This window comes from Chrysemys picta, chromosome 11 (assembly GCF_011386835.1).
Source record: "Chrysemys picta bellii isolate R12L10 chromosome 11, ASM1138683v2, whole genome shotgun sequence".
NCBI lineage: Eukaryota > Metazoa > Chordata > Testudines > Emydidae > Chrysemys > Chrysemys picta.
Genome location: NC_088801.1, coordinates 44,718,938 through 44,746,530, shown reverse-complemented (window position 1 = coordinate 44,746,530; position 27,593 = coordinate 44,718,938). Strand labels below are relative to the sequence as shown.

The 27,593-nt window shown below is 40.2% G+C and overlaps 1 protein-coding gene across 8 annotated transcripts in view; it reads left to right on the top strand.

Annotated features, from left to right (window-relative positions):
* The window catches only part of ZNF385B (zinc finger protein 385B), a 296,303-nt gene extending 275,557 nt beyond the window's left edge, over nt 1-20,746 (top strand). For all 8 annotated transcript variants that reach the window (XM_005300489.5, XM_065560836.1, XM_005300485.5 and 5 more), the window contains 4 exons: nt 14,001-14,246; nt 16,113-16,291; nt 16,590-16,691; nt 19,266-20,746. In XM_005300489.5, coding sequence (XP_005300546.1) covers nt 14,001-14,246; nt 16,113-16,291; nt 16,590-16,691; nt 19,266-19,484 — 746 coding nt within the window. In that variant the 3' untranslated portion in view covers nt 19,485-20,746. The remainder of the gene's footprint in view (nt 1-14,000; nt 14,247-16,112; nt 16,292-16,589; nt 16,692-19,265) is intronic.
* Nucleotides 20,747-27,593: the final 6,847 nt, after the last annotated feature.

The window sequence follows — 27,593 nt, the reverse complement described above, 5'->3', positions numbered from 1 at the left end:
CTTCAGCTGGGACTGCCCTAACCAAAATGGGAAGTGTGTGCGCCAATCTTTCCCCAGCTACTGCATAACAGACTTGCAGTTGGCAAGTCTCTGTGATGAACAGTGTTATTTTATGGAATACAGTAGATTTATAGTTGCATCAATGCCATGCCTGGGTGTGCATGGTCATAATAGCAATGTCAGTGTTCATAGTGTATAGTAAAAGATATTAGCTATGGCATGTACAGCACAGACTTTGCTCCCATAGGGAGAGACTTCATAAATTTGGTAGGTGTTTTCAAATGAACTATTTATATATTGAATCTGTCAACAGCTTTGTTGGGTTGCCTGCCCACAAAGCTTTTCTTATCCATAGAGGTGTGGGTGTGTTTGTTAAATATCCTCTCTCTGCGGGTTTGCCAGAAATTCCCATTTTCTCAACTTTATTGTAGGCAAATATACTGAGTAAGAATAACAAAAACTGATTGAAAACAATCCAAAAAATGTACTTGCAATGTATTGAAATGGTAAACTATATCATAGTCATGAGAAATCATTGTAATTAATACAATAGTCATGGTGTCTGTATACCACACTAGTGTCTGTTTACTATTGCTGCAGGGGGGGAGGGTGTTTGTTTATGACAGTGCTTGAAGCAGTAAGGAAAATAGAAATGGGGAAAAGAGGAAAAGAAGAAAGAAGGTAGAAGAGAGGATAGTGGATAAGTAAAAGGATATATAATATAATATATGGAGATATATCTATCTCCTAGAACTGGAAGGGACCTTGAAAGGTCATCAAGTCCAGCCCCCTGCCTTCACTAGCAGAACCAAGTACTGATTTTTGCCCCAGATCCCTAAGTGGCCCCCTCAAGGATTGAACTCACAACCCTGGGTTTAGCAGACCAACGCTCAAACAACTGAGCTATCCTTCCCCCCCTAAATGTCTGGGAAGAATGGTGATCTAGACACAACATGAAAGGTGAAATTTATGGATTAAGATCTTGTGGAAGATCCCAAAAGGAAAAGAATTCATGCAGGTTGTTGTTTCTTAAAAAGGTGATCATCTCTGTGATGAACAAGGGTACCATTTGCTCCTGTTTAGGGAGTATAAATTTAATCCCCGATATAAGCAATACAAGTTTTAAAATTTAAGAAATCCAAGTCAATGGGACTTGTCTCTGCTCCTACCAGGGCTGTAATTGGCCATTTGAAATGAAGGGTTTGGGTCTTTCCCTTAGAATAGGACTAGCGCTTCTAATACTGGTCTTCTAAAATAATCATGGAAGAAGAGTAACTTCATCTATACCTAATAGGGGTAGTCTGGGCAAAATTGAGGGGGGAAATTTAGTAGAAGTTGGAGAAGTAAGGTTACACTCTTGGTGCCAAGGCAGTTAGTTTCATCACATCACCAGTGTGTAAGTAATAGAGATGCCAGAGTGCTAATACCTCCAATAGTTTGGAGTCTAAGCTGAGTAGAATTTTGCCCATGGCTAATATTATTCTGCCACAGTGAAGGCTGTGCTGAGATGTGCGCTTGAAACAACAGGTTTAAAATTCCTCTCTTTCACACTTCAGTAATTGAATTTAGTGTCCAAATTTCAAACAGCCCAGGTGCTGTGTGGGTGCTTTGTGCTACACTGCTGGCACATTTTTGGCTGTAAAAGTGACTTAGCTGCCAACACAAGTAGTATCCTAGCAAAGGGGGATCCTACAGTTGCATGAAGTCAGTATAGCAACTATTCTCCAAATACACACACACACACATACACACCATGACTTTGTTTGTTTTAGCCAATGTTCATTTTTCATACCATATTTAATTACTAAAAAAAAATTGAAACAAACCTATTTATATCTATGGGTTAGTAGTTGCTGGGGGTGGAAAGCTGGTTTAGGAAGTGATGCCATTCACAGCTGTATATGTAATCTGTGGAGACCATAAAAAAAAAAGTAAAGTTTAGATTGCTGGCATACAAACACATCACATGAAAAGCTTTTTATTATCACTCTGGTTTTAATTCTGCAACTGCTTGTAAAACTAAGTTATAGTGTGTGAAATGTATTCTGTTTCTTATAGCCTTAAAGCTGTAAATACAAGCAATAAAGTTGCTCATTATTTCCAGATAAAGAAAATATATTTGCTGCCCATCAGCTTATTTGAAATGCAGTTTGTGGGTCAAATCCTGATGTCCTTACTCAGTACTTACCATACTCAGGCAAAACTGCCTCTGAAGTCAATGAGAATGCACAATTACATGTGTCATTTAACTGAAATGAAGATGAGTGTTTCACAGTTGACTTCAGTGGCGGTTTTGCCTCAGCAAGTACTGAGTAAGGAGCTCAGATACAGCCCCGTGTGAATATACTTGCATGCAAAATGCCAGTTCATCATCTTTCATACATTTATTTAGACACCCATGGGTTTTTTAATTGTTTCCAGTCATTTTAGTAGCTGTGGGTTAGAATTTAGGATTAGTTTTGCCCAAAATGCAAGTAAAACATGTTTTCCAGTAAAATGTTTCAGATTCAAAGATGCAGATAACATTATTTTTATTGTTTAGCAGATGAACCAAAGCATTTTTAAACAGAAGTGAAAGGTACCTGGATGTAATACAAAAAGTTTGCTGTATTCTATTAATGTTTTTTCTAAACATTCCTACATCACTGTATGCTTGAACAGACACATGCAGTATTGCAAAACATTTCCCCTTCAGTATCTATAAAATGCATATGACCAAGTTTGCAACAGGAATATAAAATATTTGCAAAATAATAAATATCTGGTGTCAGAAGAAGACAGATTAAACAAACTAATACATTTACTTTTGCCCAGATGTGAGCCATATATTGCAATGAAAAATTCTACAATACTGTGTACAGTATTTCCAGCTTGTTCAATCTATATTATAATTTCCCAAGCCTGGCCTAGATTTTCTGCTGTAGCCAGTATACATCAATACAGTTGAGGAAGGTGAGAGGCCAAGGTGGTTTTAAGTTCTGCCCAGCTCCTCACACCAGCAAAGGATCCCTAGAACACAGACACCCCCAACCTTCACACTTTACCCCAGGAATGTGCCTTATACCAATGGCTGGCCATGGTATTCCCTCATTTGGGCAGATCCACCATATTTTCTGCAGCTTTGAAGTGTTGGCAGAGTAGGGACATGAATCTGGCTTAATGTGTGTTAATTTCTATTGAAAGTCTTCCCAACCTATTTTGCTATGGATGAGGTATGTCACTGGAAAGCCAGAGACCTATGAGTGTGCATTAAGCTCTTGGGTTGGTTTGTTGTTTTTGTGTTTGTTTTAGTAAGTGAACTGGTTCCTTTTCTGGTGTGAATTGACATAGCTCCATAGAAGTCAATGGAGCAATGTAAGTTTACACCAACTGAGAATCTGGCCCTCTGTATGCAAATTTGCATGTGGATAGATGAAATCTGAGATTAGATTCCATTGAAAATAAATTCTTATAACTACAACAGTAGCTTTTTGTCAGAGATTCAGTCTTCGGCAAATAATGCTTATTATACTAGTAATTAGGAAAAGTCTCACAGATGTTTGCAGATTGTGCTAAGTAAGTCTGAAACCCAGGCATTGTATCTATTTGGTGATGATGGGGGAAAGGTGTGATGGGACAGTGAGGCCTGTAGCCTGCCTTCAACAAACAGAATAAGAGAATTGTATTGTTACATAGCTGCATCCTAGTTCTACTCACACTCCTCACAAAACCACCACAACACTTAGCACAATAGGCACACTGCTCAGGAGAAGCCCAGGACTGAAATATAAGGGAATGTTGTGGGTCAAGATTGTACAGTTGCAGAGTTGCACGTGGCTATTTGTACATTTCCTGACTTTAGCCAGTCCATTTTCATTAGTACAAAACTCACCCAAACTTTCAAACATAAATATTTGAGGGCATACATATATTTTGATTAGTTAAAATCATTTGAAATCCTGAAAACAAGCCAAATTCTTTATAAGAAAGTAGCCTAAGGACCTTGGAATGCAGAATCAGAAATAAAATGTCATAGAAATTAACGAGTGTCAACATCACCACTGTACCAGATCCAAACAGATAACACTTCTGGAAATGACAGTTCATCTCAGCAACTTTAGGAGTAGTGGTGTGCTTAATCCAATAATCAGTCTAGTTACAGAGCATTCCCAATTTTTCAGAGATGTCGAAATATTCTCTGATGTAGTCACAACATCTCTAAAATAAGTATTTGGCTTATAATTGAGAGCTTTGAGATTTAATACTGTACATTTTCTAGCTTTTATTTGCTACTCTTTTTTTTTTAAGCAAAATTGTTGTCCTTAGACTATGCAGACAATTTGCATAAAGGTTTGCGATGTTATTTTTCCAATACAGAGCCCTACAGGCCTCTCACTCGCTTCTCACTACACTGCATAACTGGTTAGGTTGTAGGTATGCTGACTACACCCATTAGTTTCTCTATTCAGAAAATAGAGCAGAAAATAATTATTTCAGAATCGCTTATCAAAACTGGCTAACTCATGTTTTACTGTGTGCCAAGGAGAGTAATGTAGTTCTGCTTTTTTTGTTCCTTTTTTGGTTTGTTTTTGAATGTAAGAAGGGTGCTTATGAATGCAGTAAAGAATGTAACTATTAATGACTTAATTGCTTTCTTACTCCTGCCCAATTCATTATGGAGACAAGGTAGGTGAGGTAATATATTTTATTGGACTAACTTCTGTTGGTGAAAGAGACAAGCTTTCAAGTTTCCACAGTTCTTAGACAGGGCTCTGTCCTTGGTCCCCTTAATTTCTCCCTCTACAACTTATCTCTGGGTCAACTCATCCACAAAAACAATTCTACTACCGTCTTTTTGCTGAAAACTCACAGATCTACATATCTGCTCCAGACCTGTCTCCTTCTGTTTGAACTAAAATCTTGGACTGTCTCGCTGCCTTTTCCTTGCGAATGTCTGGCCATTATTTCAATCACAACATGGCTAAAACAGAACTCCTCATCTACCCCCCACCCCCAAGCCTTCCAACCCCCACCACTCCTTTCTCAATTATTGTGACAGCACCACCATCCTGCATATCAGTCAATGCCCTCTGGGCATCTCCTTCAACTCAGCCCTTTCTCTAGGCTGTGTTTAAATTTTGCAGATTCTTTCTGCATATCATCTCTAAGATGCGCCCTTTCCTATCCAACCTCACCACTAAACTCTCATCCAGGCTCTCACCTTACATCTCAATTACTGCAACATCCTTTCCTCTGGCCTTGACAGATGCAGTCTTGCCCCCATAGTCATTAAGAATGCTACTGGGAAAGATAATTTTCCTAGCCTGTCACTTTGACCGTGTCACCCCTCTTTTTGCATCCCTGCACTGGCTCCTCCTTCTTTATAGCACCAAACATAAGCTACTTGTCTTCAATTTCAAAGTCCTTTATGATCTGTCTCCACTCTCTACCTATCATCTATTATTTACTATCAAGATGGTGATTCCTCCCTCCAATTGACCTATGATGCCAGCCTCCATCATCTGCTTGCTAAATTTTCAGTCACCTTTGTGCCTTCTCCCATGCTGCCCCTCATGCATGGGAGGAATTCCACATAAACAATCCGCAAAGCCACTCCCTTGGTCTTCACATCTCTCCTTTTCTGTGATGCCTACAAAACAACTTGACAATGGTTAGGCTACTGGTGTGCTGAGACCACTGCCTGTCATGCTGGCCAATACTGTCTCACTATTTCCTTGTACTCCCCCATCCAGCTGTGTCCATCTATTGTCTCTTGTCTTATACTTCGCTTGTAAGATGGTTGGGGCAGAGAACCATCTTTTAGTTGTGTTTGTACAGTGTCTAGCACAATGGGGCCTGATCCATGACTAAGGCTCCTAGATGCTATAGCAACAGAAGGTCCTGTGGCACCTTTAAGACTAACAGAAGTATTGGAGCATAAGCTTTCATGGGTGAATGCCCACTTCGTCAGACGCAAGTGGGTGAATGTAATTCCCTGAGCGATGTAATTACACCGACTGCCGGTGTAGACAGTACTATCTCAGCAGGAGGGCTTCTCTACAGGAGAAGCTCTCCTGTAGACATAGTAGCGCCTTTACAAAGCACTACAGCAGTGCAGCCACACTGGTACAGCTGCACTGCCGGAGCATTTTAAGTGTAGAACTGCCCTGTCTGTCTGGAATGATGCCAATTTAATTACATGCATATGCATTCCTGGGAACTTCCTTGGATCGCATACAGTTGTAATTAATTTAATTATCACTGTTGCTCCACACTACAGTGGAAGAGTATTTTTACAATAAGAATAAAAAAAGTGATAACCACTGTGGGCCTCTCTCACCACTGCACACTCCAAAGGCCATTTACTGCAGCCCAGTTATTTCCATGGACAGGTATGGTACTGTTGCAATTACAGGGCCAAATTCAGACTTGGTATAACTAGTCATGACTCTGGCTTCAAAGGAGTCCTGCCTACTTTACATCACGTCTGACTTTGACCCACAATCAACACTTGAATATCATGTCAGTGCCTTGTAACTCAATTTGTATGAGAATTCAGGGATATTATGGGAAATGGCTTAGCAATAAATTCATTAAGGCTCTTCAGAGTAATCAAAAATTATACATATTTATAAAAGTAATTTCTTCACCAGTACCATTGTGGCAGAGGGAAGCACTTATCACAACTTATCACAACTGAAGTCTGTAAACTTTGTGTTTACATCTATACATCTGTATCCGTTCCAATATTCGCAAACCTATTAATCTGTTCAAAGGAAATTCACTCCATTCGTGGAGTAGCGAAGCTGAGATATCTATGCAGTGGCTTAATTCGCAGGCCCACTGAAGTGAACTAATGGGAGTTATACTCATTTATACCAGGCCTAAATTTCATATACAAATTCATTATAGAATTATCTGTAACTATCAAAGACTAAAAAGAGTTAACTAACGAACCCTACCAAGATAACGAGGTAGAAGACATGCATATAGATCTAAGACCCAACCTGCCAAATATCAGGGTAAGACCTGTCCTGTATATGCATTATTTATTAATTCTGTATACTTTGACACTGAAATATGAAGTTGAGCTTTTTCACTTTCCTAACTTTGCTAAAGTATTTCAACAGCAAGGTACATTTCATACTGGATTTCTATTTTACTTTTATCAAAATTTTCATCGCTTTGTTTTAGAGATTTTTATTGTAGGTTGTGCAAATTGCCTCTTATGAACTACTCTTGTTGACTACCTTTGGGCCAGGTCATGACTTCCGATGACAAATCAAGCTTTGGATCAATGTATCCAATAGTTACTAGAGAGAGATTCTGAACTGTGAGAAGTGCCACCTTTCCATTAATGTGCTAAATCAAAGTCTTCTATCCTTCTCTATGTGACTGTCTAGGATGATGTTAAAGATCTTTTAATGGCTTTTTCTTTTTTTTAGAGTAAAAAATAACTGATCAGAATTCCTTTAATCAAATCAATTTTAACATCCAACACTGTAACTGTTGCTGAGTATACAATAGCTATTACTTTAGTCTACCCTGGCACTCCCTTTTAGCCTGTAACTTGCAAGATGTACATTTAATTGTAAAGTGCTTTGGGGCACCTTGAATATGTAAAACATCATAAAATTAAATACAGTTCTACTTAAATATGTCATTAAATGCAGGAGAGCGTCAGCCTCTATTATGGTCACATTTTTATTTGTGATGATTTGAGATATGTTTGTTTACTCAGTTGAGAGATTAATCACAAAATTTCCAAGACACGGTAGAAATGTCTCTCTCAATATGAACTGAGATTCTTCCCCTCACCCTCGGCTTATAACTTGGTATTCAAGATCCCCAAAAAGAACAAATAAAATGAATTGTCCTGCATCCAGCTATTAAATGCACAAAACTAATTATGGAGCTGGCTTTCCAGAATGAAGTATTATCCATCAGTGTTTTGTTTTTATCAGTAGGGCCTTAGACATCTGAACATGGCTTCTCTCTTTCTCTCCAAGAAAGCCGTCACCTAGCTAAGGTAATTACTCTGCTTAGCTGAGTCTCCAAATGAGGTGGTCTTAAGATTTCACTTTCCTGTTCTTCTCAGCTGTCTTTTCTTCCTTTTGCTAATTTTGTACCTCTCGCCATGCGTTCTTGGTGTCTCTCTGTTCTTTGCCTTTAATGAGCTGGTTTTCTAGAAAGTGACATTTAAATTTTTTACAAAAATGTCCCACTTTCTAACCAAAAAACAGAATCCAAAGAGGGCTCCAGGATAGTCACATTTCACAAGAGGGGGCTTTAAGGACTAAGTGTGATCCTGGGTTCTAATAGCATCTGGGCTGATGCCCCAGTGACCTTTGGAAAGACAACTGACTCCCTGGTGCCCTAATCAAAACAGCTCTCTACAAAGCATAGGTGGAGGATGCCAGAAAGGTAGCACTTCTCCCTTCTGCACCATAGGTAGAAGAGTTCTGCATGGACGGCTCCCTCTGAGTGCACATCCTCAGTGTGTGAATGGGGCCAAATTGTGCAAACTCAATTGTATAGGGTGAACCAAGGAAATGTAAGTCTGAGTATAGTGAATATAGGCTGAATGTCAGGGGGAAAAAGTTCTAGGGTGAAATCCATGGCACTACCGAAGTCAATGACAAAACTCACCTTGAACAGTCAAATCTATTGGACTGTGCAATAGCACTTCCCAGGAGTGAAGCAGAAGCTGCAAATTGTAAATCATTTCAAATAAACCTGCATTGGCAGGGAAATGGACATTTTGACCTGCCTAGATTGTTTTCATCTCTATTTGCTATGAGTGTATGATATGCAAATCCAAACAGAAATAGTTCTAATTAGCTAAATATGCCTCCGATTCTAGAATCCAATTCTGACACAAAATATAAGCCAAACATTCATACATAGATGAAAGCAACTTCAAAGCCAAGACTGAAACAATGGAGGTAAGAGACAACAGCATTTGTATTGCTGAGCCCAAAGCGATACTTAATTAGTTTTTTCTCATGTCTTATTTCAAAATAAAAGCAGAATTCGGTAAGAGCTGGGACTCCACCAGCAATTTTACTGCTCCTGGTCCTTAATTGCAGACAAGAATATAACAGACAAAAATATTGTCTGTACTTAGGAAAAGAGCACAGTCCTATACTGTCCAGTAGTATGGGGTAGATTGTGACTAGTCCCGCATAGGGGTAAGTACAAAAAAGGATACACAAGACTTACCCAATTATTTTCGGCACCACACAGAGACTAGGCCGAATTACAGCTATTGTATTCTCAGTATGTCTTGTGCTGCCTATAGCCACTAGGATGAGCAGCAGCTCTAGCCTTTCCAACAGGGTCTGGGAAAAGGAAGGGCCTGGGCAGAGTCGCAGCCTTCTGCTCCAGCTAGTGGAATTGGGCTGTCGTGGGGGTGGAGGGAGCGTATGCTGCATTCTTCTAAACCTTATGGGTGTAACAGAGGCCACACTGGCCTGAGGTACTGGTTGCTCCTGGAGGTGTTGAACTAAATTCTGTACTGATTTATCCCCTGTCCAAGTCCATTGACTTCAGTGGGCTTGGAACAGATATAAGAATTATGCCTCCAGGAATGCCAGCAGGGCAGCCTTACAACGGCTTTACAGCCACATCTTACCTTATATTTAGATTTTATATAATGATTCCAATAGTATCTAGGATGAAACACTTCTAAATATACCGACATTTTATATATTATGAAGTCATCTAGGCTCTTAAGCAGTATGCAAGTGACCAGTTTCTTCTTTAATATTAAATATATGCTATAAATACAAATAAAATACTCTTCTGTATATATTGTGCATGTGAATATGATTTGTGTTTATCTGCTTTGCACAGATGAATACTCAGAAGGCATTTCTAAAAGTGGTAGTTAATGGTGATGTGGCTCCGAGGGATTGAAAACAATAAGTAGTTAACTAAAACCCATTTGAAGAAATGTAATTTAATGATTCTAGAAGCCAAAAGAGCCAAATCCTACTCTACAGGGTAGCCAAACACTTGTCTAGCTTATTCTACTGGATATGGGAACTAAAACATTACATTAACTGTTCAATCAGGATTTTAAACACGTTCTCTAAGTATTTAGAAAGATGGAAGGAAACATTAATCTAAATGGGGATGGGGGTAGGGTGTGTGCGGTGTATACAACACTCTCTCTCGCTGGGTGGAGTGATTATTTGAATTGGGAACCTTTCCAGAATTTAAATAGCTGACAGAACCTTGCCTGACAACATGCTAATAGCGTCTTGCTAGTTTCCTAGATGTTTGCAGTCAGTTTGTTATATAGTTTTGTTCCTTATTAAGAATAATGAAAATGACAAATCTAGGGAGTATTTTAAATCCTGACTAAAGCAGTACATCAGTTAGCATTTGAGGCACAGGATTCTTGTTGGCTGAGGTGATTGGCAATGGGATACGGAATTTTTCATTTCAGTCATCTGTTAAATCCAGCGATGGAAAACTGTCATCATCTGATGGTGATTGGTGGCCTATGTGAAATGGGTTTTGTGTTCTCAGCCTAGTGTTCACAGGGATGCAGCACAAAAAATATCCTCCCAGGTGGCCCCTGTTATAGACAGTCTGAGCAGAGAAGCCAGGGATTGAATGGGCACGGAGACTGAACAGTCCACTCGCTCCTAGAAGACAGTCAGTCTCTTCAGGGCAGTGTGGAGAAGCTTGCATTACTGATGCTTGTCCTATACCTTCTCTTTAGAGAAACAGACGACTTGAGTTTCCAGGATTGGCATGTTTTGCCAGCACTAAATTTACACAAACACATTTAGAAAATAAAATATTAAGATGCACACTACAGGCATTCGAGGGTTTATAAACACTAGGCATCAGCTATTTTCTATGGATAAAACACAATGGAAATATAGTCAATGTTTTGGGTGAAGATTATAGCATGTAGTTCTATAAATATTATTGTTTTTAAACATTTCATGCTTTTTTTAATCACTTATCACATGCTTTTAAAGGCCTGAGCCTACAGCATACTGAAGACTTCTCTTTAATGGGAGTCAAGAGCACAGCACCTTTCAGAACGCGCACTACACCTCATAGCATCTGGACTCTTCATACAAACAACACAAGTGATAGACTATTCTTATGTAGCCTGAGTCCATGAATGGGTAGCCAATAGATGTTTAATTTGTACATTGTTAGCACTTCTACTAGCTTTCCCTATTAGTGTTTGTCTATTTGCGGGGGAAGAGAGTATACTTTATAAATATTCATTTGTGATGTTATTTCCATGGATTGGCTTTCTGCAGATGTGAATGATTACTACAGCCATATTAAAATTCTGAAGTAGATGGCGAATGATCTAATACCACTTCCTTTGGTAATATTTTATCAATTCAAAAATGTTTAGAGTACCCCTTTCATAAACCTGGCCCTCTGAATGGGATTCACTTTTGGTCAATTTAAATGTTAAATATAGTTTACTTGTGTTATGTAATTTTAAAATAGTTTTTATGGCTATATTGAAGTATATAACCAAACATTTATTAACATTTCTTTTCCCTTTATCTCAGTGATCTAAAATTCAAAGATTTACTGCTCTGCATTTCTGGGAAATATGCCAATTACTGCTGATGCTCTCTAGTATCAAGTGCCTGTTCATATTTTGTGTACACTTTTAGGTTTGTGAGTTATGCTAATACATACAATGTTTCAATGAAGAGTTCAATCCTGTGTTCAGCACCCCTTTAGCGTCAATGGTAGCTCCACACACAGAATGATGGTAGAACAAAACCCCAGTTGTTGTATACATACATTTCAAGAGCCAAATTTTGAAGATAATTCTGCACCCACAATTGGGCCCAGATTTTCAAAAGATCTCAGCATCTATTTAGGGATCTAAATAAATGGCCAGATTTTCAAATTAGCTCAGCACATTGGGTGCTGATTTTTCTTGAAAATCTGGCCAATGGAAGCTGAGCACTTATGAACCTCTTCTCCTTACGTAGGTGCCTAATTGAAAACTGGACTCTTTAAAAATTTGGTTCCAATTGTGGGTGCTGAGCACTTGAAAATCTGGCCCCAGATGCACGTCTGTTAGAAACTGAAATTCGGGAGATGGCAACCAACACTACTTACCTAGGAAGAAAATATCCACTGAATACACTGCATTTCTCAGAGGTTGAGGCATATGCTTCTTTTTTCATTTACGTTAAGCAAACATCTATCAGCCCGTTGTATTTTACTGGTTTGGGAGTATTGGGCGATATCCTGCAGTCCTTTCTTAGCCAAAAAGCCATGGACTTCGGTGCAGGCCTTATGTAAGGCCTGAGGATGTGATTTAGTAGTCCATCCGTGTACAGCAAAGCATTTTAAACATAGGATTAACTTTAGGCAGTACTTAAATCCCATTTTATTCAATGGGACTTACACACATTAAGAGTGTGCTTAACTGCTTTTGTGACTAGAAATGCACTTAAGTGATTTGCTGAATAGGTTCTGAAAGACTGTGCCCAGTGTCACTGCAGACAGCTGTGGGCCTTGTGATATAAACTACATTTTTAAAGCTACTTTTAAGAGCTTCCCTGTAGTTTAGCTGATTCCTGCTTGACTGTGATGGGAAGGTACCAAAGCAGCACTGAGTATAAAGATAAACTATATATATATATATATATATATATATATATATATATATATATATATATATATATATATATATATATATATATATATATGTTTAAGAAATGTATTTTGAGCTTAAGTTGAACAGTTTTAATTTTAAATTTTTCTGGGAAAGTAATATACGAAACTGTGCTTTTATATGATCCTATAATCTGCGTCTTTTCATGCAAGTCTTCCTCTGGGCTTTTGTCTTTGTGTCTTGTATCATGTCCTCTCTATGTGCTTGTCTAGTAAGCCATGATATGACTAATCCTAAATGCAGAGCTGGCCTTTGAGACTCTGCTAATATTTGGGACCTAGAAATGTCAAGGCTAATCTCCTCTTGTATTTTAAAAAATTAAGTATCTAACTCTTTTCCATGCAAAAGTATTCTTGTAAATACAAACTGGCAATCACACTGATTTCAACTGATCAACAGAGTTGAAAGTTTCTCAATGTGGTTCCCCTCCCCCATCCCCACTCCCAACCCAATGATAGCAGTTTATTCATGTAGCTCTGATACCCTGTAGGTAGCTTATGACACCTATGCTGCCTAGGCTACTGCTGATGATATTAGGGCACCTCAGTCCCCCCTCCCAGGGGGCTGGATGGCTGCTTATAGGTGTGCTTTCTTCTCTGCTCAGCAGTCATCTCTGGTCACAATGAGGAGCAGCTCAATAGCACAAGAGGCAGTAAGGTCTAATAAACTAACAATATGATGGAGAGCAGCAGACTCCTACATTCTAATTGGCTCTCACAAACACCCTCTGCAGCTTCAGTCAAGTCACTTGATCTCTCCACTTTGGGATCCCTACCTGTAAAATGAAACAACAATATCTACTGACCAGTCTCAGAGGAGGCCTGGATGCTTGACTAATGGGTGTAAAATGATACATAAGAGAATTGAATTAAAACCTTTAGCCCCCCCAGTTTATATCGGGAATTATGCCTTGAATAATCTTATCTAAATATCGCCAGCTATGCATTGACCCCCTGTAGTGAGTAAAGCACTATATTCAATTTGTATAACTGAAATGAGGGAAATGGGTCTCAAGATTATGGCGGAACTTCAGGGGTATCCTCTCAGTGAAATTATTTTGAAAATCCCTCCTATTTGATGCAATTTGGGCCATTGCAAAGTCAAACAAAGTGCTCTTCAGAAATATTTTTATGATCTCAGGGTTAAGTCTCTGGTAATGATAATTTAGCAGTTTCCCGAGAGCCCAGGAAATCACCCCCAAAATCAATTAAGTTTGATGGCAGAAATTTTGCAAGTGTTCTTGAGATTTCCCCCTCTAGGACATCACTGCCCTGTGTATATTCCCTATGTGATTTGATGTGTATAAAACCTTACAATACACATGTGTTTGTTTCTTTAGAAGATAAAGGGAAAGCGAAAACCAGTGGTTCTAGTCAGCCTTCAAATACTGAAGTGGGCCTGTTCCTTCCCAAACCTGGAGCTATAACATTAGCACCTATAACATGGACATCATCCTCTAAGAGCACAAATGGAGCAACTAGCACAGTTTCTGAATCCGAAGAGGAGAAAGCCAAAAAATTACTTTACTGTTCACTATGCAAAGTGGCTGTGAACTCCCTATCACAGCTAGAAGCACACAACACAGGTGAGTTCCCACAACACATAAGTATGTGACTGTGGGTCATTTTTTTAAAAATAAAACACTATAGAGTTAAAATCCTTTATATTCTCAGGCACAAGAGCTTTTAAATACCTATTTTTTAAGATATCCTTTACACAATCCCCTGTTGTCTAGACCGATGGTTTCACCAAACTTCCTACAGCCCATGATATCTAACTGTATTTTGTCCTGACTCCAGAGGTGCTTCCAACTAACATGAAGTTTTCAACTTCATTATAAATTCTGTACTACTTCAAGTTCCAATATATAATATATTTATTCGTATGATGCCTAGTTAAATGCTGCAGTTGGTAAAGTATAGTTTTTATGCAATAACTTGAGGATTCACTTTTTAGATTTGATGTCATAGAGGCTTTGAACAACTGAGACTAGATGCTTATAAAGTATATGTTGCCTTTAAATCCCTTTCCTTACCTCAAGAGAAATATTAAGTCCAAGAATCCCTTCCTTTGTAGCTCTTTGAGAGAAGGAAGGAACATCTATCCTCCCTCTTCCCACATAAAATTGGATGGATGGGAACAAACTCCAAAAGACTTTTGTGGTGCAACCTTTGCTTGGCATCCTCTCTCCTGGACTGCAGGTCTCGGGAGGGTCAGGACCCCAACAATCACATTGATTCATTCCGGAGACACATCATTAAGACTAGGATTTCTTGTGGATCCTCATTCTTCATGGATTCCTACACTTAAAGCCAGGGGGGTGAAATCCTGGCCCCATTGAAGTCAATGGCAAAAGTTTCATTGAGTTAGAGGAACCAAGTTTTCACCCAGGATCTCTTCCTCCATACGCCTCACTCTGCACTAAAGGCAACACAATTAGCTTCCATCCATATTTTCTTTTGGTTTACAGGCCGCAGGTCTCTAACCCCTTCACCGAGGAGCCACTGAATAGGAAGAGGTAGCTAGTCTGCTTTAAACAGGATTACCCAATTCCTGTTTATATGAAGATTTTAGTATCCACCTTGGCCACACCTAAGGTGACCAGATGTCCCAATTTTATAGGGACAGTCCCGATTTTTTGGTCTCTTTCTTATATAGGCTCCTATTATCCCCCACGATTTTTCTCATTTGCTGTCTGGTCACCCTAGCCCAGAGGTGAAAGTAAGCCGGTACGGTATGGTACAGCTTCTCCGGCGGTGATTTAAAGGTCCCAGGGCTCCAGCCACTGCGGGGAACCCCGGGCCCTTTAAATCACTGCCGGAGCAGCAGCGGCAGGGCTCCCGTGATGATTTAAAGGGCCCGGAGCTCCATGACGGCCAGAGCCCCAGGCCCTTTAATTCGCCCCAGGACTCCCAGCCGCCTCTGCAGCTGGTAGCTCTGGGGTGATTTAAAGGCCCTTGGGGCTCCCAGCCACAGGGCCTTTAAATCTTGAAAGGTCCCATCTCTTCCGGTTGAGGCCACGCCCCCGATCAGGACTCCCACGTACCGGTAAGTCCTTTAAATTACTTTCACCCCTGCCCTAGCCACACCCCCTTATTCCCACATGAGCTACTTGCAGAATGGAAAATGGCAATAACCTGGATCATGAGATGGAGAGGGAAATATTCCAATGTGTCCCTCTTTCCTTTCTGCACAAACCCTCAGACTTCTTTATGGTTTGTTCTCCTCTGTACCATGCAATGGTGAAGTGTGTAGTCAAGATAATGCATAATCTAAACACGTGTGTGGAGTATTTGCCCATTCTAGTTCCTAAACTATCATTTCATGTTATGGAAAATCTAAAAAGGGATGGAAACTGCAGCAATGCTCTAAAATAAGTTTATTGTGATTTGTAGCTTAAGAAAAAAACATTCCATCTTTGTTAATCCTTGTGCATCTAATTGTCCATTAGGTTCCAAACACAAGACAATGGTGGAAGCTCGGAATGGTGCAGGTCCAATTAAATCTTATCCTAGACTTGGATCCAGGCTGAAGATTCAGAATGGCAGTAAGGGCTCAGGACTGCAGAACAAGACATTTCATTGTGAAATCTGTGATGTCCATGTCAATTCAGAAATTCAGCTTAAACAGGTACCTCAAATACCTTGGAAGCTTTTGTCTGAGTGATAGTGGCTTTGTGCCCTTGCAGTTTGGATCACGGGATCCTGTGTATTTGATTAATTGCTAGTTCATGTGATTTACTCCAAACTATTGGGCTTTATTTAGCAAGACACAACTACTTAGATCATTGCTGCATCCCTTAAGCCTTAATCGTCTCACAGTGTCTTTGACAGGGGACTTGGTACATGCAGCCGAAAAATCAATTCCAAAAAGAATAAAACCGTGAGATCTCTAAACTGCTTCTTAATGTATTCTTTTTTTATTTCAGCACATTTCCAGCAGAAGGCACAAGGACAGAGTGGCAGGGAAGCCTATGAAACCTAAATATAGCCCTTACAACAAACTTCAGCGCAGCCCAAGTATTTTAGCAGTAAGTACTGTTACTATGCAGCATCACTGCTGTATATGTGAGCTTGTGACCTTGGAACTACCACTGCAAAGAGACTAGGAGTATGACAGGGGTAGAAAGCTTGTGAGTATCTCCCCCTGCAGGCTGAATCTGTATTAGCATCAGATTTGAAGATGGTTATGTATTCTGTCTGCCTGCTCAAAGGCAAACTAGCACTTCAGAGTTATTTACTGCTACAAGGGAGGGAATAAACAGTGGGCTGTGGAATCGATTGTGTATCTAGTGGAAAGGTGTGAACTCTTCTGTTTTTAGTACACTCCCTCTCTTTAAAGGGCACACACTGCCTAGCTGAGCATTTAAGAAAACATGATGTTATGAGGCTTAAGGGGTAAAGCTAAAAAAATACTGACTTATCTCGCACAAACAGCAAAATAAAGTGTGCGCTGTATTAGGCTGGTGTGGGAGAGTTGTGAGGAGTTTAGGAGCATTAATTGCTTATCATAGAGGCATTTATTACTGGGCTACTAGATCACCATTTCCAGCCTTGGTCCCCAAAAGCCCTCAGCCCTTTCTTCCCCTTTCTTCACTCTGGGGTTTCTCCCCACCAGGATCCCCCATAACACCGTCTTGCTGGTTTCTCTAGCCTAGGGGCAGGCTACTCACCACTCAGCCTGATTCTAGCTCAGGAAGAGTTGCATGCTCTCTGCTCACTAGTTAAGTCATCCTGCAGTGTGCACAACCCACACAACAAAAGTGCTTTTATGTGTTGGAACTAAAGAGATGCAAATACTCATGTCCAAAAGTGAGACACTGTCCAAAAAGCATATGAAACCCCTGCAGAAGTTGAAATATTAATGTTTCTTTGTAATCATATAGTCTAATGAAAATGCTTCAGGCTTTCTCTAACACTCCCCATTCACTAGCTTCGGGCAGGGCTGGCTCTAGGCACCAGCAAAACAAGCTGGTGCTTGGGGCGGCACATTTCTAGGGGCGGCATTCTGGCGCCGGCCATGCCGCCCCTAAAAATGTGCCCCGGCCGCCCTAGCTCACCTCCTCTGCTGCCGCTCGTGCACCACGGCGCGCAAAACGGCTGATTCGCGCACCGCTGCTCGCCCTCCCTCCCAGGCTCTCAAACCTGGGATGGAGGGGGAGATCCCGAGCAGCTGCAGTGCGCGAAACAGCTGATTCGCGCGCCACTGCTCCCCCTCCCTCCCAGGTTTGAAAGCCTGGGAGGGAGGGGGAGACCCCGAGCGGCTGCGGCGCGCACGCTGATTCTCCCTCTCCCTCCCTCCCTCCTAGGCTTGAGAGCCTGGGGGGGAGGAGGCAGGGCTGGGGATTTGGGGAAGGGGCGGAGTTGAGGCGGGGCCGGGGGTGGGGTAAGAAAAAAAACGGGGGTCGGCCAAAATTGTTTTTGCTTGGGGCGGCAAAAATCCTAGAGCCGGCTCTGCTTCGGGTCACACTAATTTTGCTCACTTCTGTAAAGGATTATATTTTTATCTTTTGGGTTTAAAACCGACGGTAATAGAGTCAGGATATAAGTCTCTCTCCTCCCACCCACAAATATTTAACCTTGAAACACACCAACCCACAAGTGGAGTTACACTGTATATATTTCATGGGTAATTTTACAGTACCCACACCAGATTTGTTAGGGATCTTAAATTGAGCCGACTTTTTTCAAAATGATTGAGTTGTTTTTTTTAAATTAGTCTTGGAGACTAGAAAATATGCTGAAAGGAACAAGTGTACATTAGCAGAGAAAGAACTAGATGAACTGATGGCTGTTTCCCATCTCTGACTTCTGCCTTTTTCTACAGCTCATTTTTATAAGTGAAAAGAAATGAGGAAAATGCACCTTTCTATTTTGTAGAGTCCTGTTGAAGTCATGATCTTGACCCTTTTTTCCCAATCTTGAGTTTCCTGTTGATAGTTATAATTTACAGATATTCACTCTTGTAAATTACCTCTAACCCCCACACACTGGAGCACCCACATCTACTCCTTGTGGATGTGTGTGTACTTAAATGCGCAGTTCGTTTGTTTAAATTGTCCTCTGTGTCAGAAGATGGTGTGGATACAATTTTCAAAATTGCTGAGACAAGATTTCCCATTCAGTAGATGCAATTTGCACCTGTATTTTTATACCAGCAAAATTAATTGCAGGTGCATATTGGAGTACTTGTTCTTGTACTTTCCTGATTTGCACCTGTAGTCAAGCAGTTAACATTACAAGCACTGACATTTTCACCCACAGTTCAGGTGCAGGTGTGAAAATGCCAGTGCAAATTTTGAAGTTGAACATGTGATCTAATATCTCTTCTGTAAAGCAGCGTGTGTTCATTTGCCCTTTTGGCTACAAGCAAACATCTCAAACAGCTGCTACTAGAAATGGTTAAAATTGGAGCAAAGGAAATACAGTAATTATAAATCAGGTGTGAAGTAATAAGAAGCAATTGAAAACAGCTTTTATTCATGCTGTCCAGAAAGATAAAAAGCTTAAAAGCTTAATGAACATTTTGCCAGGGTTAATGTTTTTACTCATTGTAAAAATGGTGGCGAGAATAGTATTTACATTTCTTTTTTTCTTTTTTTCAGGCAAAACTTGCATTCCAAAAAGATATGATTAAGCCCTTAGCACCTGCTTTCCTTTCATCTTCTCTTGCTGCGGCTGCAGCTGTGTCATCTGCTCTGTCCCTCCCTCCCCGTCCTTCCGCCTCTTTGTTCCAGGCACCTGCAATCCCACCAGCTCTCCTAAGGCCGGGCCACGGTCCCATACGTGCGACTCCTGCATCGATCCTTTTTGCACCATACTAATTTCGTAGTGTTAATAAGATAACTATGGCCAGTAGAAGGGGGAAAAAGGAAGCAAAGCAAGCAAGGATTTTATTTTAAAATATCTTTCTCTTTTATAATGCCATGCAGTGTGGCACCCCAACAGTCCAAGTCACAGAATTTTTCATGGACAGGTACTGTATTCTAGAAGCCTAGATAACGTCTCCGTCTCTCTCTCTCTCTCCTTAAATTCAAATAATTTGTCTGAGAATGGTTTACCAAAAGCTTAATGGCTCACAAAAAGCTAGCATCAAGATTCATTCATCTGTTTGTTGGTTGGGGTTTTTTAAATATGTATATGATGCACCTTGGAAACAAGGAACACAGAATATTTCCTGACTGACTTGAAAACTAGGGTCTTCCTCGCTCACACATTTGTAAATAGGTCTCTGGAATCCAACTGGGTATATTCTAGTGTGAAAAAAGGTAGATTAACCAAGTGCTTAATTGTGGATAACATCTTAATAACTGATTGCATCCTTTTCTTTTCAGTGTGCTCTTGTTGACAGGAATTGTGTACTGTTTTAGACCGCAGTACTGGTGTATCTTGTGTAGTACTAGAGATGTATTGCCTGTCTCAGTTAGACATTTTTAGTTGCTGTGCAAATGTTTGGAAGCAATGCAGCTTTGAAGCTTTTTTTTATTAATGTATTTCTCTTGTTTCACGTTTTAGTTAGATTAAAAATAGAAAGCCATATAACATATAGTTAAGATTACTACTTGTTTACTATTTTCATTTTAACTTATTTTGTAGTTTCCTCACTGGTGTTGCTAAGCAATGTTTAACATTAAAAGAAAGCAAGCTTTTCAATTGCACATTACCACAGCTCACATGCATTGTTCAAGAAGACAATGGGCCGTGTATTTATACGTAAATATCCTTTTTCTTCATTTCTAAACTTGTTTCCTTTGTAACAATGCTGCATAATGTTGTGGCTCCCTAATGCAATAATGTACAGAACACACAATATTTATAATTGACTGACTGTCTTTTCTGTTTACTGACTATATTGAAGTTCTGCCCTCCCTCGTCTCTTGTCCCTACCCCTTTTATAAAGGTAATATCAATATGCAGTACTCAGACTGAAGTCTTTGTGCGATATTGAGGGCAACAAGTATAATAAAGGAATAAAATAGAGCTAACTCTTTTAGAACATCTTTATCTGCAATCCATAAATAGTAAAATGTCTGTGTATTTTTTTAAATGTATCTTTTCAATAAAACAATATGAAAAAATATAAGCACTTCCTGTGTTTGGGGTATTTTTTAATGGGCAAAAAAAATTGCATGGAACAAACCTTTCCAGACTACTGATCACCTTTCAGGAGTCTGATTTGTCTTGTGTACCCTCAGTTTGACCTCACTTAAAAACTACTTGCTTACAAAATCAAACATAAAAATATCACAGCACACTATTACTGAAAAATTGCTTACTTTGTCATTGTTACCATATCATTATAAAATAAATCAATTGAAATATAAATATTGTACTTACATTTCAGTGTATAGTGTATAGAGAGCAGTATAAAGTCACTGTCTGTATGAAATTTTAACTTGTACTGACTTCGCTAGTGCTTTTTATGTAGCCTGTTGTAAAAGTAGGCAAATATCTAAATGAGTTGATGTACCCTCTGAAAGACCTCTGTGTACCCCCAAGGGTATGTGTACCCCTGGTTGAGAACCACTGAGCTAAGGGAATCTCTAGTCCAGTAGACAGCAATATCCCAGAGTATAATTATAGTACCTGTACTAATTTCCTAAAAACTGTCAACATTTCTCCCCTACATTTTTTAGGCTTTTTATTGGTGGTTTTTGTAGCTCATCTTAAAATATTCAATCTGTTGGCAACCTCAAGGAAAAACTGCTGAACCGGATGAATGTATAAAATCAGAAATGAAACACCACTCTAATATGCTACCAAATGGCTATGTATGGGATTATCATTAAAAACAAAGTTGATTGTGGTTTAGACTGGAAGCAGGATATTTTGAAAACATTTATTCTATATTAATACAAAAAAGTCATTGTGAAGCAGTTAGGGTTACTACACACACAAAACATGTCTAAGGCAAAGCCATAAAAGCAAGGAAATGAAAACTTAAGCCACTTAACTGTACATACTCTGTACTTCTCTATCCCCAAGCATACACCTTACTGCTACAATTAGCATACACCACAGGCCATGTACCATTACCTTAACTCTGCCCCCATTTCACCCTTCTGCTCACACCCTTTACTTTATTATTTCTACCACCCCCACCCCACCCAACACTAGTTTGGGATATTTGGTGTTGTGGGAAGATAGTTTGGTAAAGCATTGTGTGCAGATGAGCAGTTAAAGGGAATGATAGAAGGCTGATGGCCCTCAGGGGGTGGAGTTAAGGTTGTGGAACATGGTCTGTGGTATACATGCACGAGCTCTCTTTCGCTATTTATATGTGTGCGCGCTCTCTCTCTCTCTCTCTCTCTCTCTATATATATATATATATATATATAGGTAGATAGATAGATATATGTATGAATTTCTACATACTATGTAATACTATTGAGGCTAAGGGTTACAGAGTACAGACAAACATGCTTTCGTGCACACTGATTTGGGCCTGATGCTGTAACTCTTACTCATATTGAATAAGGTCCACTCACCCAAGTAATCTCAGTGAGTACTTGCAAGAAGAAGTGTTATAATATATGGAGATATACCTATCTATCTCATAGAACTGGAAGGGACCCTGAAAGGTCATCAAGTCCCGCCCCCTGTCTTCCCTAGCAGGACCAAGTACTGATTTTGCCCCAGATCCCGAAGTGACTCTCTCAAGGACTGAACTCATAACCCTGGGTTTAGCAGACCAATGCTCAAACCACTGAGCTATCCCTCCCCCCATGTTGTGTTACTCAACATGAGTTAGTTCTGCTGAATCAGAGCTTTAGCTGGTTGTATGGGAAATGGTAGTGTTCTATGGAGTAAAACACTCACCTTTTTGCTGTCGCCTGAAAGCACTACTTTGGGTAGGGGGTGGGGGGTGTTATTTACTGTTCAGGTACAATTGTGTGAATAGGGCTCAAATTAAATAGCTTCAAGTTAATGCAGTTTCCCATAACCACAAAGAAACACCTATATGAGGTGCATATAACCCTTAACCATAGGAGGTGCTATCAAATAATAGATTTCATAGACAATTGACTGTTTTAAGATGAGTTTTTTTTCCAAAGGCATCCTAGGTAGAAGAAATACTCTGTAAGATGTCATCCACAGTGAAAGAATATGTAATTGCATCCATGAATGAGTGAAATCACTTAACCCATAGAGCCCAAAGGGCTCAAACAAACAGGCTGTGAGCCAAGAAACTAACGCTCCCATTCAAATTCATGTCAGAACTCGTGCGCTTTGCTTTGTTTATGTACACTGTGTGCTCCACTTTCAACTAAAGTCAAATCCATGGCGCACATGGGACTAAATGTTTGAGGTAATATTTGCATGATAAATAGTAAGCACTCCCATTAAGGCTGCTAGTATTTTGCATTTTATAGCCAAGCTCTGAATAACAGGGATCTGATGTATCCACCCAGAACAACATTGTATTTTATCAGCTGACTTGGATTTTCCAGGATCATCTCTCCTGGGATGTAAAGTCATTACAGACAGCTGGCTATAAAGTTCATGGATTCACAAAACAAAATACTAGCATTGAAACACCTTTTAAAATTGGCAATGCCATTAGTGTTTTAAATGCGAATGTTGAATGTTTGAACAACCAGATTATTTTTAAAGTAATAAAGCCAGATTCTTTCCTATGCCAGGGCTCTGTTCAGTGCAGGAGATGGGATACGGTGTCTAGGCACCAATTCTAAGGTCCCAGCCCAGTGCTGCTTAGAGTTGTGCAAGACAGCTTTCAATTGTGCCACTAATGCAAGGTGTTTAATGGATCCTATACCAAGAGAGAATTGTAGCAGAGCTCCATCACACCTTCTACATCTGAAGGGATACAGGGCCTAGATCTGGCACAGATATACCAGCAGGAATTCTCAGTGGACATTTGTGTCCAGATTAGTCTCTTAATGTCATCTGAGCGGCATAATGGGGCCATGGCCTAGCGGGATGATCTGATCCATACAGTTTTTCAGCAGACAAATGAAAAAATGTGATCCTTTCTGACCACTAGAGGGAGATGGTTTGTCTTCCCTTACTACAGGTGGGAATTTTTATTAGAATTTTTATTTCTGATTTTGGTAGGGTGGAGGATATATTCTCATATTAATTTCATCCACTGCAGTTCCAATCAGATAATATTATGCTGGGAATCAGTCTATCGGCTGATAAACTAAAGATCGTTAGACATTTGCTATGAGCGAGAGATTAATTCTCTAATAAAAATAAATAAGGAAAAGGGACACACAAAAGCTACCAGATGGCATGTGGTTTATTTTATTCCCTTTCTTTGTGACCTGCCATCCTCTCGAGTAATATGTTACAAGCCTGGACCAGCAAAGGGAAGTCCCATCGCACTTATGTGCCAAAAGAGAGACCACAACTGTTTTAGGCTGTGGGGTGGAGTATGCTCTCTAGAGATCATTTCAGCATATTTATCTACCCAGTAATAAGCAGCATAATATGAAAAATGTACACAGTAGCCTATGGTAACTTTAAACCATTCAATCCATGATGTTGGCAATGCATATTTTTTATAAATTTGAAAATACAGTATCAGCACTCATACTATCATTCAGTCAATAGAGCTATACAAGACCCTAAAAATGAATTAAATCCATACCAAAACTTATAGCTAGCAAGGGAAATACGGTTCAAGAGTAAACCTATCACTGAAGAGCATAACATTAAAGGACAGACAAGCAAAGAATTTCCAAGTACAAATAATCTCACCATGTAAAGTATAAGAATTTGATAATAAAGTAGAACCTATCAGAGTTACAAACACCAGAGTTTTGAACTGACCAGTTTCACACACCCCATTTGGAACTGGAAGTATGCAATCAGGCAGCAGTGGAGATACACCTCCCCCCTTCCCCCCCAAAAAGAAGCAAATACAGTACAGTACTGTACTGTACTGTGTTAAACATAAACTTTAAAAAAGGGAAAGTTTAAAAAAAAGATTTGACAAGGTAGGAAACTGTTCCTGTGCTTGTTTCATTTAAATTAAGCTGGTTAAAAGCAGCATTTTTCTTCTTCATATTAAAGTTTCAAAGATGTATTAAGTCAATGTTCAGTTGTAAACTTTTGAAAGAACCACCATAATGTTTTGTTCAGTTACAAACATTTTAGAGTTACAATCACCATTCCAGAGGTGTTCGTAACTCTGAGGTTCTACTGTACCCCTTTAAATAGTTTGTAGGCCCCACTAGTGGGGTTTCTTACTAATTCTCTTCTCATACCATACCCATCACGGTAATACCTGAACGCCTTCCAGTAGTGCATTAAGCAGTGTGACCAACATCTGTCACGTGTTTGTTTTCTCCTCCTCTCTCCTGGGAGAGAAGTATGTGCAGCAGAACATTTAGTTTGGGAATTTGTGTACATATTTCTTCCACACACTATGCACCATCAGACTGAAAAGGGTAATGAAATGCTCAGGCCAGTGCTGACTGACTATTCCGGGGATATCTCAAATGTCTTGGCTGTAAAAGGAAACAGAGGGAGAGTGCAACCTAGCATGTGCAGAGGCACTAACTGCAGCCTAACGGGGAGCAAGAAAGCATATTGAGTAACATGGTTGTGTGACTGACTGCTCTGTGGAAAGTAAAATGAAACAATTTACAGAAGTGTGTGCCTGCTAATTCAGTAGCAGGTTTGCATGTGATACACTAGGCACTGAGATGTGTCTCTCCAGAGAACTGGAACCAGGAACAGTATGGAAAAATCTACTTAATACAGATCTGCTGTCACGCTTATATCTGCTTGACAGAACATCTCCCACTGAGAACAAACCCAGATCTATGCATCTCTACAAACAGGAATAGCTCCTGGCTTCTCTTTTAAATAAATTCAGACAAATCATTCAACGGTTACTGCCTGGTTGTCATTACCAGTTCAAACAAACAAACAAAGCTGGCTCACATAATAGTAACTAGTTATTTTTCAATTATTGCTTTAAAATGTGCACACACCTGTAGTGTCTATGGCTAAGCTCTGAGTGGGAAAGGCTGGGGGATGTGGGAATTGTAGCTCCCAAGGGGTGGTAGTAAGCATAATGCTTTTTCAAGGGATGGTCCCTCTAGGGGTGCTGGGAGAGGGGAGACACAGCACATTCAGCAGTGGTACTTCCTGCACCTGTATAAACGGTTTGATGTGGAGACAGGGTCCTGGTTATCTTCCCCACCCCCACCCTGCCAGTCGGGGCTAGGTCTATACAGTTTTTCCACTTTGTGCTTAGGGAGTGCTTACAGCCACCTTATGGGTTCATCTTTTATGGCTGCAGCAAGAGTGTGGGGTGGCCTTTCCCACTACAGCGCACTAAGGAAGGGACAGGCAGAATTGGTCTTGTAACAGCTGTCAAATTAAGGCAAACTGTGTGTTCCGGCAAACCTCACCTGTTAATGTGCAAACAATGGCCAGATCTGGCTTAGGAAAGTAGGTTGTATTTAAAAACATGTTTGCTGGTTGTGGTGAACCCTAGACTCCTCAAGTAAAAGGTGTTAAACTCTGTTTATGTGAGTGTTTAAAATGTGTTAATTAAAACGTTTTTAAACATGTCCTCTTTCCCAAGGCTAGACAGGACCAAGGTTACAATCATCAGAAAGGCTTCTCGTTCACAGGCTGCTTCTTGTAACCTCACATATAGCATGTAATCCTGATAGGTATAAATGTCAGACATACACAGCAGCCTGTCACTCATCACCAAAGTTCAGACTATAATAATTTTGTGCTAAACCCCTCCCTTGATTGTCAGCAGATGTAAGGTAATGGGCACCTCGCATCTGACCTGGGATCTGAGTTTAGTCCTTAACTAGCATGAGAAATTCCTATTTCTTTTCATTCTTTCACTGTCACTTAGGCCCAGAACCTGGGTGTCTTCTTTGACTCAGCCTTCTCCCTAAAACCATATATCCAGGCGGTGTCTAAATCTTGGCACTTTCCTGCACTAAGATCCAGCCTTTCTCCTTCACCCACAAACTACACCTCCCATCCAGTCTTTCATCATCTCATGACTTGACTATGGCAACCTCCTCCTCTCTGCTCTTGCCCCCGTGCCATCTTGCCCTGCTGATATCCATTCACAATGCTGCTGCAATGATCATTTTCCTGGCTTGTGCTTCAAGCATGTCATCTCTCTCTGAGTCCCTTCACTGGCTCCCCGTTACCATCACATCAAGCATAAACTATTTGTCTTCATTTTTAAGGCCCTTTATGGTATACCCCCACTTCACTTACCTCTCATATGCTATGAGATGTCAGCCCCTGCCTCTGCTCCACCACTGATGTCAGTCTTCATTGCCCGGTTGTCAGATTTTCCAACAAGCACCTGTGCACTTGCCCCCTTACATGTGGAAGGAGCTCACCATAAATAGCTACAATGTCATCACCTCCTCTTCAAAACCCATGTCTGCCATGATACCCACAAAACCTCGACAGTCGTCAGGCAGCTGGTGTGCTGGGATCACTGCTTCTCAGGCTGATTATAATCAACGTCATTAATGTTTATTTCCTTTGTATCCATCTGTTCACTCTCATCTTAAACTTCAATTGTAAGCTCCTTGGGACAGGGACCATCTGACTTAGGTTTGTACAGTGTCTAGCATTGTGAGGCCCTGACCCCTGCTTGGAGCCCCAGCCATTGCCACAATACAAATAAATAATAATTGGCTTTTCCCTCTGCTACCCAGGCCGCCTTCCATTGTCTCAGCCTCACTCTCTTTTCCTACCTCTTTACTTTCATGTCAGTTTAAAGCTGATTTAAAATCTAGTGACTGTTAGAGTTGCTGCTACCTCTAGTCACACTGCCAGTCCCACAGTATGCTGAGCTTGGCCCTAGCTTCACTGACAGACAGGCCACCTCCAAAAGGTCATTTCAGCACGATATGGCACCTGCAGTGTGACTGAGTAATGGCAAGAGGAGTTTCTGTGGTGACAGATTT